General features: G+C 58.7%; 1 protein-coding gene across 2 annotated transcripts; it reads right to left on the bottom strand.

Moving 5' to 3' along the window:
• Nucleotides 1-387: 387 nt before the first annotated feature.
• Nucleotides 388-12,151, bottom strand: LOC112823708 (cytochrome P450 11B1, mitochondrial-like). 2 transcript variants are annotated; one of them, XM_025871534.2, is made up of 9 exons: nt 11,884-12,150; nt 11,279-11,434; nt 6,089-6,288; nt 5,754-5,957; nt 5,312-5,466; nt 4,096-4,262; nt 3,586-3,664; nt 3,291-3,488; nt 388-3,050 (listed from the first exon to the last, which is right to left on the bottom strand). In XM_025871534.2, the coding sequence occupies exons 1-9, from the start codon at nt 12,120-12,122 to the stop codon at nt 2,937-2,939; spliced, it is 1,512 nt and encodes a 503-aa protein (XP_025727319.2). In that variant the 5' UTR covers nt 12,123-12,150; the 3' UTR covers nt 388-2,936. The 2 variants fall into 2 exon arrangements, with proteins under 2 accessions (XP_025727319.2, XP_073749423.1); XM_073893322.1 differs by lacking the exon at nt 3,586-3,664 and having other exon boundaries at nt 11,884-12,151.
• Nucleotides 12,152-16,765: the final 4,614 nt, after the last annotated feature.

The raw sequence follows: 16,765 nt of genomic DNA, 5'->3' as shown, positions 1-16,765 counted from the left end.
ATGACCTGAGCTGAAGTCAAGTTGGACGATCAGCTGACTGAGCCACACAGGGACCCCTATCTCTGATTTCTAGAGGCTTTTAGATTTTTCTCTTCACTATTAATGTTTTGCTTAAAATACAGTACAATCTACACATGTGCTATGTGGTATATGAGTGTGTGGAGTGGAGGAAGGTGTTTGCAAGAACATATGACCCCATGTACACACCACTATAACGGTGACCTGACTGGTTAATACCTGGTGAACATCACTGTTGCAAACACTTATGTATGAACCTTATTTTCGTTTTTGGTTTACTGATGGCTAGCGTTCCAGTGAATGGACACACCAAAAATCAGCAAACCTTTTTTTTAATTTAAATTCAATTAGCTAACATAGAGTACATCATTAGCTTTTTTTAAATTTTATTTTATTTATTTACTTGAGAGCAAGAGAGAGCAGGAGCTGGGGGAGGGGCAGCGGCAGAGGGAGAGGCAGACTCCCCGCTGAGCAGGGAGCCCAGTGCAGGGCTCCATCCCAGGACCCTGGGATCAGGACCCAAGCCCGAGGCAGATACCTAACCGGCCCCCCAGGCGCCCCAGGGCAGGACTTTGAAAGACTCTGCCTGTATCAGGAGAAGAGAAGGAAGCTGAGTTCTGCAAGGCAGGGGGGTGAGGAGGAACACCCACCCGTTCCCGCCTGAGAACCAGGATAAACGCCCTCACGTTGGCTCAGGATTCTTGTCCCTCGCGTCTTCGGGGAACCCCCAGGCTGAGTAATGAACACAAAAGGTGGCCCTGGGCAGGGGGCCATGCTTGGCGGACTGGAAGGAGCCAGAGAATCGCTCAGGTGCAGCGCAGCCTCAGCCCAGGCCCCCTGCCCGAGGAACAGATGTCCCGGTTGTGGACGTCCGCAATGTTAAAGGCCAGGCTATTCCTGCACGGGGAGTCCTGACGAGGCCCTGGAACGAGGATCATCAAGCGGGGTCCCTCCAGATCACCTGGAGGATTTTCAGAAAGGGCCCAGTGGACGTCCGCAGCCAAGAGCCTCGGGGAATTCCAAGCAGGACACACGGAAAGGGACTTCCACAGAGCACTGGGCAGTGAGACTGCAGGAGCGCTGCGGACATACAGACGGTTTTGACCCCAAGACGCTTTACTGCGAGGTTGTTTCCAAGATGTGTGCGGTCACTCCCAACCCCACGTCCTTTGATGGGGGGGAAGAGGTGCGGGGAGGGCCCGAGGAGCGGGGTTCGCGTGGCGCCTCTGCCACGGATGAGCCGCGAGGCTGTGCAGCTGGAGGGATTCTCCGAGCCTCGGTTTCTCGGCCGGGGCCACACGGGTCAGCTCAGTGCTCCCCTGCCAGGGCTGCTGTGAAGAGGAGGGAACACGTGTACCCGCAGCACAGAGGGACACACACAGGCTCTCTCCGGGGGGGGGGGGGGCTTCCATTCCAGGCCTGCCTGCCACCTCGCGTCACCACAGAGCAGGGCCTCAAATAGAGAGGCGACTTGTGAGCGGTGGCGAAGGAATCTGCATTCATCGAGCACCTGCTGAAGCAGAGAGCTGGGCACCTTCCAGATGCCAACTGGCTGTGTCCTCCCCGGGGCCTGTGAGGTGGGAGTTCTCGAACACAATGCCCCCGGGAAGAACTCGAGGCTCAGAGGGATGAAGGGCTGGGCGTGATGGAAAGGCCGGGCCCTGGCTTGTGGCCATGTGCCCGCAGGGTCTGGAGCCCCTCTTCTCCGTGGCTCCACGGCCCCTTCAGCCGTTTCTGGCCGGAGCGGGAGAAGCCAACGCTACTGGCAGCAGTCCTCCTCCACCACCGATCAGCCAGGAGGGTGCAAATCCTTTCCCTCCTCCAGGGAATCTGCACGGGAACATAGGCCCTAGGGGCACCTGGGCGCGGGCAGGGCTGGCTCAGCCAGGGTGCGGCTCCGCCTCCCTCCCTGCCTTGCTGAGAGCTCAGGGTCTGGTTCTCCCTAGTGGAGGTGGGGTGGGGTTAGGAGAGAGGGCGAGCAGAGCGACCCCACCACCCAGCCTTGCCTCCCGGCCCCTTTCTACTGGGGGTGGGGGCACCTGGCCCCAGGCAGCACGGGACAGGCTGCTCGCTTCTGCCAGCTAGGAGACCCCAGCCGGCTCTCAGCTGTTCAGAGCCTCTTCCTCCCACGACGTCAGGGCTGGCTCCTCTCCTGAGGGCCACTGCCAGAGGGCCGCCAGGCACTGCACACAGAGGGCTTCATTGAGGGGAACACGTGGCTGTGCCTGGCTGAGATGGCCCCAAGCCTTCTTCTAGAGACTTCTCTGTGGTCACCCTGTGGCCAGCCAGAGGAGTTCACCATCCTCCCTGCTTTCAGAGGAGTATCATTGGCCCAGATGTCCACGTCAGCTCCGCAGTGGCTATTCTTCAAATAAACAAGGCTCTTGACCCACTTCTCCGGGCCCTTGGCTGGTGCTTCAGCCACAACCCAGAGGACTGGCAGTGCCAGGAGGAGCCCAAGTGGACCGAGCAGAACAGCTGGGGGGGGGCGACTAACAGCCGAGCTTGAAGCTCTAGGCTGGGCAAGAGCATTGCCGAAAATGAGTACGGCGTTTGAAATGGCAACGAGCAGGACAGGGACCGCAAGCTGGCAGCTCTTCGTGGGGGCAGAGTTGAGTACAGAGGGGAAAAGAGATTGGGGCGGGGGCTTCGGCGGTTCCGAAGACCCTGGAGCTAGTGTTGGGGCGACAGAGGCTCAAAGGCCCTCCGATGGTGCTCCTTGCTGGAGAAGGTGCTGGGGGGACTGGGCACACAGCTAGGACCTGCAATCAAGGGTCATCCCCCTGACCCTTTGTGCAAGGTGCTGGCTGCCCAGTGCCGTGGCTCAAAAGCAGGGCCCTTGGGAGAAAACAGGGGTGACCTGGGGTCAGGCAGAGGGGGGCTGGCGGAGTGGCTGGCCTGACAGCGTGGTGACGTGACTAGCTGATGGCCCGGAAAGTGAGGAGGGGGAGGGTGGAGGGTATCAGTATGAACTGGTAGATCATCTTTACATCCTCGTGTGTTAGGGTCTCCACCAGGAAGTTGTTCAGCACCTAGGACAGAGGCGCGGGTTCCAGGAGCACAACTCCTCAGTCCCATGGTCCGGGCCTCACCTCCCCCGCCCTCCTGGACCCTACTCCTTGGGCTGGGTGCAGCGAAGGAGAAGCCAGTGGTTCTCAGCCAGGCCGCCCAGCACGCCCAGCCCCCACCCTGCCCACAGGCCAGGCCCTGCCCAGTGGCATCTGATTCTTCCCCCTGCCCCCCGCGCCCCGGGGCGGCCCAGGCCTGCTCACATGGTGCAGCAGGAGCAGCATCTCTGTCTCTGCCAGGCGCCGCCCCAAGCACTGGCGCAGGCCAAAGCCGAAGGCCAGGTTGGGGGACCTGGTGCCAGAGCTCCTGTTGTCCAGCCAGCGCTGGGGATGGTAGCGCTCGGGCCTCGGGAACACAGAGGGGTTTCGACCCAGGGAGTAGAGCTGCACCTTGACCAAGGTCTGCGGACAGGTGGGGAGGGGCAGTGTCAGTGGCCCCCTGTGGGCAACGGTCAGTGGGGCTTGGCATCTGCTGGAGGGACTGTGGGGCCCCACTCACCCCTGCCGGGATGTGGTAGTTCTGCAGCACCACGTCCGAGCCCACCTGTCGGTCCACTGAGATACCCACAGGGTACAGCCTGTGCATAGGGACATCCAACAGGGTCCTCACCTGTCACAGGGACCCTCGCTTCCCTTCTGCGGCCTTCCTAGCCCAGGAGCCACTGGCCAAGGGGAGCGCCCCGCCTCCCTCACAAGTCGCTTCTGGCACCGGGAAGCCCAGATCATGAGGAGCTGGTTCTTTGCACCTCCTGAGCTCAGACAAAACTCTCCCAGCCTGAGCAGCCCCGGCCAAGGAGGGCACGGCCGAGGATGGCACCCAGGGCACTGGAGCGGGATCCCAGAGGAAGAAGTGTCCCTATCCCTTCAGGGAGAAGGAGAGGAGGTACGGGGCATGCATCTTGGGCAAACTGCTCCTCAGCCCCAGGATCTGTCTGCAGGCCCCACTGAGCACTCCTCTCCAGACAGTGGGGCCAGGGCAGCCGGGGCAGCCAGGGTCTGCCACACCCACCTCAAGGTCTCCTTGAGGGCCGCCCGCAGCAGGGGCAGCTCTGTGGTTGCCCTTTGGGGATTCTCAGCAATTCTGGCCTCGGCCACCAGGCTCTCCTGGCGTAGGGCCTGCTGCACATCAGGGTTCCGAGCCAGCTCAAAGAGAGTCATCAACAAGGGGTAGGCTGTCTGCAGGAGCCACGGGTACGGGATTCAGACCTTGGCACAGGCCATGCACCTCTGTCCCCGAGGGCATCTCCCCCAGGAAGATGGTCTTCCCTTGGGGGATCTGAGACCTCAAGATCTAAAACCCGCCTCATCTACCTCCCTTGAATCCCTCAGGGAAGGTGTCCCCAAGTTTGGTGAAGATCCAGGCCTCCTCCTCCAGCCACCTCAGGGCCAGCTTCTCACCCTCCTGGGGGTCCACCTACTCAGCTGTGGGGGCGGTGCAGGTAGGGTGTTGTTCTACATCCCTGGACCTGTTGGCACCCATTGGGTGATCTCCCCTGGGCACCCAGAGGCAGGTCAGCCCAGACCCTGGGGTCCTAACACGAAGGGTCCAGGGTGGACCCTAACTCTGGCTGTACCTCAGCCTCTGCTCGGGGAGTCTCTCCACCCTGGGGTCTGTGCCTCTGCTCAGAAGCCTGGGTGCCTGGCCCAGAGTGGGACCTCGGGGATGCGGGCAGATGAAGGTTGGGTCTAGGGGCAGGAGGCTTCGGCCGCACTCCACGCCCTGGGACCTGCCTGCACCTCCCTACACCCCACCCCTGTGAGCTGGGTTGCTATCTGCTCTCTCTTCTACAAGCTGGAGCCCCGTGCTGCCCTTTCCGTCATCAGCCCGTCACCTCCAAAGCGTCTGTAATGAGAGCCAAAGCGTCTGTAATGAGAGCCAAATGTACTCTGTCCCTAGGAGGGGATCCTTGTGCAGGCATCCCTCCAGCTGCATCTCAGCCCTCCCCTCTTCCCAGGACCCAGACATTTGAAGGGCGTCTGTGCTGCTGCATGTCCCTGGGCCTCAGCCATTCTGCAATGGGCCTGTAGCACGGCTTCTCTCCCAAGCAACTGCAACCCCTTCCCTTGGAAGGTCAGCTCCCAAGTCCTGCCCCCCCCACACCCCCCTCAGATCAGAGCCTTCCATCGGCTCCAAACAGGGGCCTGTAGGAGCCACTTGGCATGTGGGGATGCTGCCTGTGGTTTGAGGCTCCATGTCCTAGGGCAGGGCAGGTCGCTAGCCTGACCGTGTCCACGCTCCCGGCGGTGAGTTCGATGGAGTTGGCCCTGACTGACTCCAGGGTCATGTCCGCGTGCATCAGCAGCTCCCCCACGATGCCACTATAGTGCTGCGGGCGGCCGAGGGCCAGCTCCTGGTAGATCTTCTGGATGGCATTGTTGGCTGTGGGGCACAGAGGGACCCGGGCCTGGTGCTGGGCAGGCTTCTCCTCAATCCCCTGCCCGGGCAGCCCACCACACCCCCAGGACTCCCTGCTCCTGTGCCACATGCTCAGGACCAGCCCGGCCCAGCCCGGCCTCCTTGCCAAGTCTCTTGGGCCACAGAGACGCCACGAGCCCCCTGATGTGGCCTCGGCCCTACCCCCAGAATTTGGGGAGTGGACACTGGGGACCCTGGTGTCCTTGCTACCCAACTCTCTTCCACAAGCTGGCGCCGTCTCTGGCCCTCACCATACTGGAAGATGTAGTCCCAGGACTCAAAGTGCTCCTTCCACACCTTGGTGCTTGTCCAGCGTGATAGGCCCCTGGGCATGAACATGAGCTGTGCGGTGGACTTCAACATGGCCTCCAGAGCCTGGATAAAGTTCAGGCTGGCAGGACTGGGGCTATGGCCGAGGAGACCCAGCCGCTCTCCAAAAAGGGCTAAATTGCTTGCTGTGGAGAGGGTACGGTTGCTGAGCCTCGCGCAGCCAGTGGCCTCATGGAGGCCTCCTCCTGCACACCTGCCCCGTCCCAGTCCAGGTCCCTGGCCTGCCCCTGCCACAGCGAGCCTGGCACCTCCCTACCTTCTATGGTGTAGTAGAAGATGCTTGTCTGGATGTCCAGGGTCAGACTTCCCCGGGCATTCTGCAGCACTCTTGACTTCAGGGCCTTTGAGAAATCCCTCGCCACCCCGTCCACCATAGGGATGTACTTCTGCACGGCCTGTGGCGACAGCACGTCTGGGTTGAGCTTCATTCGGTTCGAGTGCCATTCAGGCCCGTTTCTGTAGAGTAGAGAGAGGAGCTTCAGGGAAGCCAGGGTCAGCAGCTGGGGACCAGCCCTGGACCCCATCTTCCTTGTCTCCAAGGGGAAGGAGTGAGGCAGGGAGCTGCCTCTGGTCCTAGGGAGCAGGCTGCCCACCTGTCGGCCTCGGCTGCAGCCCTTTCTCTCAGGGAGGCCCTGTGTGCTGTGCCCAGCGTGCTCCAATCTAAAGTGGGTTGAGCCCAGAACTTCTGCCTGGCCGTACCACGTGGGTTCATGGCGTTTGTTTGTGCACACCCACGGGGTCCCTTGCTGGCACATCAGCACCCATCCGGGCCCTCCCTTTCCCGGGAGGAAGGAGGAAGGCTGGCCCTCCTGTCGACCTTTGCCACCCTGCTCACACCATGTCCCAGTGTGAGAGGCCCCTGGCACCCCTCACCTCCCACCCTCCCTGTTGCTGAGAATGCTGCCCCTGTGCCAGTCACACCTAGTCCTGTCCCCGCCTGTCTCCTGCTCCTCCAGGGCAGGAGCCAAACCACCTCTCACGTAATATACTCCAAACAGAGCCCAGACTTTTACTTCTTCCTTTCCAATTTGCGTGTCTTTTATTTCTTTTTCTTGTCTGATTGCTGTGGCTATGACTTAAATGGGTAAGGCAGAAGTAATAAAATGTTCTCCCCACCTATAGATGGCATGATATTATATATAGAAAACCCTAAAGGCTCCACCAAAAAACAAAACCATACAAAACAAAAACTAGAACTGATAACTGAATTCAGTAAGGTCACAGGATACAAAATCAGTACACAGAAACCTGTTGCATTTCTGTAGGCTAATAACGAAGTAGCAGAAAAGGACATGAAGGAAGCACTCCCATTTACAATTGCACCAAAAATAACAAAAGGCCTAGGAATAAACTTAACCAAGGAGGTGAAAGCCCCGTACTCTGAAAACTATAAGACACAGATGAAAGAAACTGAAGACGACACAAAGAAATGGAAAGCTATGCCACGCCGAGGGTTTGGAAGAACAAATCTTGTTAAAATGTACACATGACCCAAAGCAATCTACAGATTCAGTGCGATCCTTATCAAAAGACCAAAACATGCTTCACGGAACTAGAACAAATGATGCTAAAATTTGTATGGAACCACCAAAGACCTTGAACAGTCAAAGCAACCTGGAGAAAGAAGAACAAGGCTGGAGGTACCACAATCCCAGATTTCAAGCTATACGACAAAGCGGTAGTGATCATTCTGTATGGTGCTGGCACAGAAGCAGGCACATAGATCAGTGAAACAGGAGAGAAAGCCCAGAAGCAAACCCACGACTGTATGTTCAATTAATCTAGACAGTCTCTTCGACAAATGGTGCTGGGAAACCTGGGCAGCCCCACGCGGGAGAATGAAACTAGACCGCTTCCTTACACCATACACAAAAATAAACTCGAAATGGATGAAAGACCAAAGTGTGAGACCCAAAACCATAAAACTCCAAGAAGAGAACACAGGCAGTAATGTCTCTGCCATGGGCTGTAGAAATATTTTCCTAGACGTGTCTCCTGAGGCAAGGGAAAGAAAAGCAAAATTAAGCTATCGGGACCTCACCAAAATGAAAAGGTTTTGCACGGCGAAGGAAACCATCAACAGAAGGAAAAGGGGAAGCTACTGAGTGGCAGAAGATATTTGCCAATGATACATATGATAGCCTAAATATCCAAAACAGATAAAGAATTCATGCGATCGCACACCAAACAAATAAACGGTCCGATTAAAAACGGCAGAAGACCTGAATAGACATTTTTCCAAGGAAGACATAGTGATGGTCAACAGACACACGAAAAGAGGTTCAACATCACCCGTCATCAGGGAAATACATATCAAACTACAATGAGACATCACCTCACACCTGTCAGAATGGCTAAAATCAAAACCACAAGAAACGACAGGTGTTGGCGAGGATGTGGAGAAAGGGGAGCCCTCGTGCACTGTTGCTGGGAATGCAGACTGCTGCAGCCGCTCTGGAGAAGAGTATGGAGGTTCCTCAAAAAGTTAAAACTAGCTCCACTACTGGCTATTTACCCAAAGAAAATGAAAACACCAATCCGAAAAGATACCTGCACCCCGATGTTTACTGCAGCACTATTTACGATTGTCAAGATATATAGATAGATATTTATAAGTAAGATGGAATATTACCCAGTCACTAGAAAGAATGGGAGCTTGCCATTTGCAACAACACGGATGGATCTAGAAGGTAACATGCTAAGCGAAAAAAGTCAGTCAGAGAAGATTAGCATAAGATTTCACTCATATGTAGATTTTAAGAGACAAAGCAAAGGAACAAACACAGAAAGAAAGAGACAAACAAAAATCAGAGTCTTAAATACAGAGAACAAACTGGTGGTTGCCAGAGGGGAGGGGGTGGGGGTGTGGGGGGGAATGGGGGATGGGGATCAAGAGTACACTCGTCATGATGAGCACTGAGTAATGTATAGAAGTGTTGAATCATTCCATTGTACACCTGATACTAATATAACAGTGTATGTTAATTATATCTCAATTAGAAAGAAGGAAGAGGAGCAGGAGGAGGAGAAGCAGGAGGAGGAGGAGGAGAAGGGGAAGAGAAGGAGAAAAAGAAGAAGAGGAAGGAAAAGAAGAGGAGGAAGAAGAGGAAGAGGGGGAGGAGGAGGAGAAGGAAAAAAGAAGAGGAAGGAAAAGAAGAGGAGGAAAAAGAGGAGGAGAAAGAGGAAGAAGAAGAAGAAGAAGAGGAAGAAGAAGAAGAGGAAGAAGAAGAAAGAAGAAGAGGAAGAAGAAGAAGAAGAAAGAAGAAAGAAGAAGAGGAAGAAGAAGAAGAAGAAGAAGAAGAAAGAGGAAGAGGAAGAGGAAGAAAAGGAGGAAGAGGAAGAAGAAGAAGACGATGACGAAAGAAGAAGAGGAAGAAGAAGAAGAGGAAGAGGAAGAAGAGCAAGAGGAAGAAGAGGAAGAGGAAGAAAAGGAGGAGGAGGAAGAAGAAGAAGAAGAAGACGATGACGAAAGAAGAGGAAGAAGAAGAAGAGGAAGAAGAAGAAGAAGAAAGAAGAAAGAAGAGGAAGAGTAAGAAGAAGAAAGAAGAGAAGAAGAGGAAGAAGAAGAATAAAGAAGAAGAGGAAGAAGAAGAAGAGGAATAGGAAGAAGAGGAGGAAGAGGAAGAAGAAGAGGAAGAAGAGGAAGAAGAAGAAAAGATGAAGAAGAGGAAGAAGAAGAAGAAGAAAGATGAAGAAGAGGAAGAAGAAGAAGAGGAAGAGGAAGAAGAGGAGGAAGAGGAAGAAGAAGAGGAAGAGGAAGAAGAGGAGGAAGAGGAAGAACAAGAGGAGGAGGAGGAAGAAGAAGAAGAAGATGAAGAAGAAGACGAAAGAAGAGGAAGAAGAAGAAGAAAGAAGAAGAAAGAAGAAGAGGTAGAAGAAGAAGAAAGAAGAAGAAGAAGAAGAGGAAGAAGAAGAAAGAAGAAGAGGAAGAAGAAGAAGAGGAAGAGGAAGAAAAGGAGGAAGAGGAAGAAGAAGAAGAAGATGATGAAGAGGAAGAAGAGGAGGAAGAAGAAAGAAGAAGAAGAAGAAAGATGAAGAAGACGAAGAGGAAGAAGAGGAGGAAGAGGAAGAAGAAGAGGAGGAGGAGGAGGAAGAAGAAGAAGAAAGATGAAGAAGAGGAAGAAGAAGAGGAGGAAGAAGTAGAGGAGGAGGAGGAGAAGGAAGAAGAAGAAGAAAGAAGAAGAGGAAGAAGAAGAAGAAGGGGAGGAGGAGGAGGAGGAGGATGGGGGCAGGTGGGGGAGGAGGAGGAGAAAAGCATTCTCCCCAACAGGGTGATGATGATTAAATTAGACCAGATTTCTCCAAGCAAACCAGAGCCCAAAGCAACGGGGGGGGGGGGGGGGGGCTCCGCAGATGTCTCCAGCGAATGGTGGGTAGGGATCTGCATTCTCAGCCACATTCGAGCAGAAACACATTCTTTTCTTTGGCTGGCTGCCTGCAGGTAGTGCGAATGATCGCATGCACACACGTGCACATTTGCACACCAGTGCACACACATATGCCCAGAAAGAGGCACATGACACACCGGGACACCTGTATATGTGCTCGCTGACACAGACAACACACGTGAACACACCCACAGTTCCCACAAGCACAGCTGGAACGCTCAGAACCATGCACACACATGCAGGCACACTCATACGTATGCAGGTACGTACAAAACCACATGCGTGCACACACAATGAGCAAAAACATGCACACGTGCCAACACGCATGCAGTGGCATGAACACAAACGGAAGCAAGCCAACGTGGGCAAACACACCGGCATTCACACGCTTATGACAGGTGAGCACCCACACACACCACAGGCATCTTATGACATGAGCGCCCACACACACAGCACAGGCATATTCCGAGGGCCCAGAGAGGTCCACCCAGTCAGACACTCCCCCCAGACACACACACACACACACACACACACACACACCACACACACGGGCACATGCACAGACTCATGCTCATGCAGGCACCCACTTAGAGTTTAGCTTCTGAACAAAGGTGCCTTCTACTGGCCGCCCTCTCCCCATCCCCCAGCCTCTCCCTCCCAAGCTACCTGTGCTCAACTCTAAATCCCACAGGGGTCCTCCTGCGGAGGGCTGCAGTCCCGGGGGGCCGTCAGACCCCGCACACGCTGACAGGGACCCCTGGCCAGTAACTCCCCTCCCCCAGGCCTGGGCTTCCCGACCCATAGGAAGGGAGAAGCCCACCCTGCTGGGACAACCTGCGGAGGTGGGCGCAGGGTGGGTGCCCCCTAATGGCAGTGGTCGTCCTTCCTCCTCTCTAGGGCCAGGGCCCCACCGCCCCTCCCCAGCCCCGGGACACACAGGACATCCCCTGCCCAGGCCCTGGGCGGGGGGCGCCTGCGGGCTTCCCGGCCTCGCCATCCCTGCACCGGGCTGCGCCCATGCCCCGCCCCCCCCCCCCCCCCCCCCCCCCGGCCCCCACCGCCAGAACACGCCCCATTTGTGCCCACGATGCTGTCGGTAGGCCAGCCAGGGGTCCAGGGGCGGCCGCCAGGGCTGAGGGCTCTCCACTCGCTGCAGCCTCTCCACGTCCTCGGGCAGCATCACGTACACCATGTGCGTCCCTCCCACGTCATACCTGTGGGACAAAGCTCAGAGCCCTGCTGGGGGGCCGAGTCCCACCCTGGGCCTCAGGCCGCAGAACCAAGCCGGCCTGTCTCCTGTTGGCCCCTCCGTTCTCCCGGACCGTGGACCGGGGCTCGGAGCAGGCGCTCCCTCCCGCTGTCTAACCCAGCAAGCCTCTCCTGCTCTCCTGTCTGCGCTCTGCCCTCTCAGCGGCCAGCCGGGGAGTGCTCCGTCCTCCCCAAGAGCCGCGGTGTCCGTGGTCAAAGGCACAGAGCAGCTCCCAGGCACTGCTCAGCTCCCGGCCTGCCTTCCGAAGGACGCAGACGGAGCAGAAGGAGCACAGGCCGCCGGCCGCCGGGTGGGATGTGGCAGTGCGCCTGCGCGGCGCCCAGCCTGGCCTCAGCAGCCAGTAGGGAGAGCCGGGGAGGGTGCTCTCCCCGAGGCGGGCAGGAAGGGCTTTACCTGAAAATGGGCCCCAGCTCCTGGAAGGTCCGGTGCATCTCCAGGTGAAAGTTCTCAGAGCCCTGCTCCTTCCAGATCTGCAGCACCCTCATCCACTTGTTGCCGGGACACTGGGGTATGGCTTCGAAGGGCAGCACCGCCTTGGGGGCCGGAGCGGCTCTGGTGCCCAGCGCGCGTGCCCAGCTCAGGGACAGCCAGCACCCTGCCAGCCACCCTCGTGCCTTTGCCCTGAATGCCATTCTGATGCTCCCTCCCGCCCCCGGTCAGCGCAATCCTTTTATCTCGCCTGGAGGCCTGGACCGGCTGACTTGATCACGTCATGGGAGAAGCTGTCCCTGGACCAGGCCAGGAAACCCAGGGCAGGGGTCAGGGCTGGAGGCCTCCGGCTGGAGGAGGAGGAAAGAGATGGATGGGTGCCTTGTCTCGCACTTACGCAAGGCCTGCTGGCGGGTGGGTGTCGAGAGCAGGTGCAGGGTCTGGACTGGGGGCTCAGTGGGGTTGGCAGGGGTAGGGGCCCTTCCTTCCTCCCCAGTGGGGAAGGGAGCAAGATGGATGGGTCCCTTATCTTATCAAGAGATGAGAGGGGCCTGGGCTATTTTCCTCTCCTTTCTACAAGGACCAGAGCAGGGAGGAGGGGGAGGGCATCAATCGCATTAACCCACGGGCCTTTTTGACTGCTCTTCCCCAGGCCTTAGGCTGGGTGCAGGGGACCGAGACGTGCGCCCTGAGCTGGCAAGGGTCCCTGCCAGTGAGGGCTTTCAGTCCCAGGGGGGCAGTTAGAGGAATCCAAAGACCCACCTGGGGATGGCACTGATGTGGCCAAGGCCCTGTCTGTCTGTCCTGGCTGGTTCAGCTCAGCAGCAGGGAGTGCCCAGGACACGAGGGTCACTGATGGGGTGGCCTGCAAACCACTCCTGGGGCAGGGAAGTGAGAGGCACGGTTCGCCTTGGCCCACGCTTGGCCGGCCTGCCCGGGCCTGTGCTCAGTGCCCAGACCCTCCTTTTGTCATCCTTCGGAAGCGTGCTCTTGGGGGCGCAGACGCGGAGCTCAGGCCGGGGGCGCATTATCGAGTCTGTAGCGGGGGTGGGGGTGGGGGTGGCGGGAAGAGGGGTTGGTGTGGGCACGGGCTCCCCACCTCTGGGGGGTGGATCCACGGTTTGGGGTCCCGGGGCATCTATCTCCCCGACGCCTGGTGGCATTCCCACGAGGTGGCTGTCGCTGTCATTGTTCCCATGTTCAGAGGAGGGGACAGAGGCCCCGGGCTTCTGCCACCTCCCAGGGTCCCCCCTCCAACTGAATCCGTTCCCTGCTCCTGCCCCTTCCGTGGGCTGGGGGGGCGGGCGGGGGGAGGAGTCAGGACTGCCAAGGCCCCTTCAGCAAGCGGAGATGTGCGCGGAGCCTCAGCCCCCGCCGCCGGTGTACAAGCTGTCCTCGGACAGAGGGCCCGGCTGGAGCCGCACCGGCCCAGGCCACGCTGGACACTCCGGCTGCCCGTCCCTGCCCGTGGGCCCTCCAGCCCCAGCCCCTCGTGGTCTCTGCTGCTCTACTCTCGGGCCAGTCAGCGCTGTCGCCGCGGGCCAGCTTTCCGTGGCCCCACACAGCCTGCCACGAGGAAGCTGGGGATCCGGATGGCCGGCGGTCAGCCTCTCCTGCCCAGAGGAACCGTGGGGCCGGCTCCAACAGGGAAGTGCGGGCAGCAGACGCTCCTGTACGTGCCCCGAACGAACTCCCGGGGCCTCCCGGCGCCCCGGCCCCCTGGCCCCGGGACCCAGGAGCAGGTCCCAGAAAAACTTTCTTGCGAAGCTTCCTCCTTGGTGCGCACACAGGAGGGCTGTCAGTGCTTCCGCTCTCCGCGGCCCCACAGGCCTGGCAGGCCCTCCCTGGAGGGCTCCTCTGGGGAAGGCAGTCCCTGGGGGGCGGGCGGGTGTCTCCTCTGAGGCCGAGCTGGGGGGGCAAGGGGCCAAGCGGGCCCAGGCCGGCCCCAAGGCCCAGTGTCCGGAAGAGGGGCCGTCAGCTGAGGGGCAGCCTGAGCCTCGGGCCCGTCTCTGCAAAAGAGCTGAGGTGTGCGGGCTGCTGGGAGCAAGTCCATCGGGGTCCGCCCTCCTTCCTGTCCTGGGGCTTGCGCCCCGGCTCGTCCACACTTCATCCCCGGTCCTTCCTGCCCCCAACTCCAGGGACTGAGGCTGCTCCCCCAAGGGGCTTCTCTGACTCCCTCCCCTCGGCTGCGGGAGGCAGCCCCAAGCCCAGCGCGGCCGCAGCAGCTGCCGGGCGGCGCCCACCGCGGAGCTCCAGGGCCCTAGCCGCCCAGACGACGGGACTCCGGGTCGCCCTCTGGAGGCCGGCAGGCCAACTGCAGCCGCGCCTCGAGCCCCGACCACAGGGACGGCTGGCAACCGGCAGGGCGCGGGGGCGGGGGAAGGGGGGGCGACACGGGGGACCCCCTCTTCCGGAAGCAGGAAGCACCGCACAGAACGTGCCCTAGCATCCAGCAGTTTCCACCCCCTTATTTCCATGGTATTATGCTCCCAACCTGGTATCATGTGTGCACTTGGGCCCTAGGGAAAGCCGGCGAGAAACCGGGAACAAGCGCGCCCAGATGCCCAGTCGGGGGTGGGGGGTGGGGGAAGGCTTTTACAGGCCGCCCGTGCACACCACTGAAGTTCAGGTGATGGAAACGGGGGTCCTGCCTTCCTTCCTTCCCGTGCTCAGCACGAACCACCACACGTGACGTGGTGCGAGGGAAGCGCGGGGTTGCCTTCCGTGCTCGCAGCTGACTTCCCCCCAGCGGCGGGCAGCGCTGCCACAGGGCATGCAGGGAGAAGGACCCACACCGATGGCAGGGCCAGGGGGTAAGACAGAGCACCGAGTGGCGAGGCACACGTGTCAGCCGCTCACAACAGCACGATGTTTCAAGCACAGCCTTTGAAAACGAGACAAGGACGTGCACTAAACACAGCTGTTTTGTTTTGTTTTGTCTGTTTTTAATTTTTTAAAAGATCTTATTTATTTGAGAGGGAGACACAGCTGTTTAAAGTAAGGACCCGAGCGGGCCTGGGAGACCCCGCGATGGGGCCTTGTGTTGGGGGAAACAGGGAGGTAGGTGCGCTGCCGGTGGGGAGGTAGATAGATGGACGCTGCTGCCCGTCTTCTAGGGCTTGGGTCGGGTCCGGTGTTCCTTCCACCCCGAAGAGGGCGCCCGCGAGAAGGCAACGGACCTCGAGGCCCGCAGGCCAGTGTGGGTGCCGGGGAGCCTGCGTGGGGCCGGCGGGACACAGTCGGGGCACAGTCAGGCCCCAGGCTGGGGACAGTGGCTTCTCCCCTGCTGCAGCCTGCAGACCAGCGGAGGGCAGGGCCCCGGCCACCCGGTCAAGTGCTGTGAAGACAGGGACGGTTCTCACAGCCGCCCGGGGAGGGGAGATGCACCCGGGCTCCTCCCAGCAGACAGACCAAGGAGCAGACAAACGGCCTTGACCCTACCCGAGCTCCCCCTTCCAGGCTGATCTCCAGTAGGAGACACACCGGCAATCCGAAAGCCAGACAGAGAGTGGACCCCACAGGGGCCTGCAGCTTCTGTGTGGAATCTGCGCTCTCTGCGCAGCTGCCCTGCGCAGCTCGGGGAAGACATGGGACTCCAAGTGCAGCGGGCTGGCCTTTAGCTTGTCCTTCAACCCTGGACCAACAACTCGCCTGGCCTCATGGGTGGCAGGTGTGACGTGGGTGAAGACGCAGGCAGTGTTTCCTGAGTGGACGAACAGCCCCGGTAAGCAGACACCCTCGGCCGCCCAGCACCCTGTGCCTCCACCCCACTAGGGTCTTTGACGCCGTGGAGCCCACGGGTGCCTTCCCATGGAACACGGGCATCTCCAACCGCTGTACCTTTGTGCTCCCTGCTTCCTCCCCGGGATCGTCTCGTGGACTCCGGGTTTCCGTCACCGCGTTCACGTTCTGCTTCCTGTCCTCCACGTTGAAAACCCGCAGCGCTCACTGCTTTGAACTTGGGTCTCCGTGAGGTGGCGCCGGCAGTGGGAAGGGGTGCGCGCGCGCGCGCGCGCGCGTGTGTGTGTGTGTGTGTGTGCGCGCGAGCGCGCGCGCGCCTGCCTCTTCCTATTGTCCCCATCGGTTTGAGACGGGACAGCGGTGAGACAGTGAAAAGGCTGTTAGCGAATCCTGTCATCCTCAGTGGACATCGCGCTCCCTAAGCCAGGCAGCTGTACAGACCCGAAGCTTTCTGTGGTGGGGGCTTCTCCCGCGCGGCTCTCTCTGGCAGTGTCCCTGACGTCGCCAGATGCGTCGGTCCTCCAGCTGGGCGCCGGAGAAGACTCTGACAGCCCGAGGGCCGGCTCGTGCAGTGTGTTCATCGCCCCCTGCGGCGGCTCTGGTGCCTCCATCCCTCTAGGCAGCCTACTGAGTGGGTGGCAAGAGGGCCCCATGCGGGCTCTCGGTCCCGGGGGGCCCTCCCCTGGTCCACTGAAGACACTAGTGCACTTCCCACCCCAGCATCATGGGTGCATCTGGTCGCGGTTGCCTGGGATGTATAGTTCCATCCTGCGAATTTCAACCTCTCGGGAACTTGACGGCCCCCCACCCCCTCCCCACCCCGGAGCGCCATGCAACGGTGTCTTCTTGCCAGCTTCAACTCGTTGTCTTTTCCTCCCAAATTCATTCTGTTTACATACATGTGATAACTGACGTAGAATGATTATACTTTACGTCCTATTTTCAGTTTACCCCATGTTTCCCATTTGTTTCTTTTTTTATGGTTTTAAAATACGCATAGTAAGAACGTTACCTCCTTCACTATTTTTTAGTGCTCAGTTCAGTGCTATTAATTTTGATCAACTCGTTGTGTGTCCATCACTGTCACCCATCCGCACGTCTCTTT

The sequence above is a fragment of the Callorhinus ursinus genome, unplaced genomic scaffold, assembly GCF_003265705.2.
Source record: "Callorhinus ursinus isolate GAN/ISIS: 27379988/994484 unplaced genomic scaffold, GSC_fseal_2.0 scaffold5, whole genome shotgun sequence".
NCBI classification, from domain to species: Eukaryota; Metazoa; Chordata; class Mammalia; order Carnivora; family Otariidae; genus Callorhinus; species Callorhinus ursinus.
Note: the sequence above shows the minus strand (reverse complement) of the source record. Positions and strands in the feature narration are given on the sequence as shown.

Bases quoted from the DNA above. Each gene is read 5' to 3' on its own strand.
- LOC112823708 (XM_025871534.2), bottom strand. From the start codon at position 12,122: ATGGCATTCAGGGCAAAGGCACGAGGGTGGCTGGCAGGGTGCTGGCTG. The intron at 6,289-11,278 runs GTGGGGGCCGGG...TCTACTCTACAG, and splicing joins AAATGGGGCGTGTTCTGGCG to AAACGGGCCTGAATGGCACT. The intron at 5,958-6,088 runs GTAGGGAGGTGC...CCCTCTCCACAG, and splicing joins CTTCTACTACACCATAGAAG to CAAGCAATTTAGCCCTTTTT.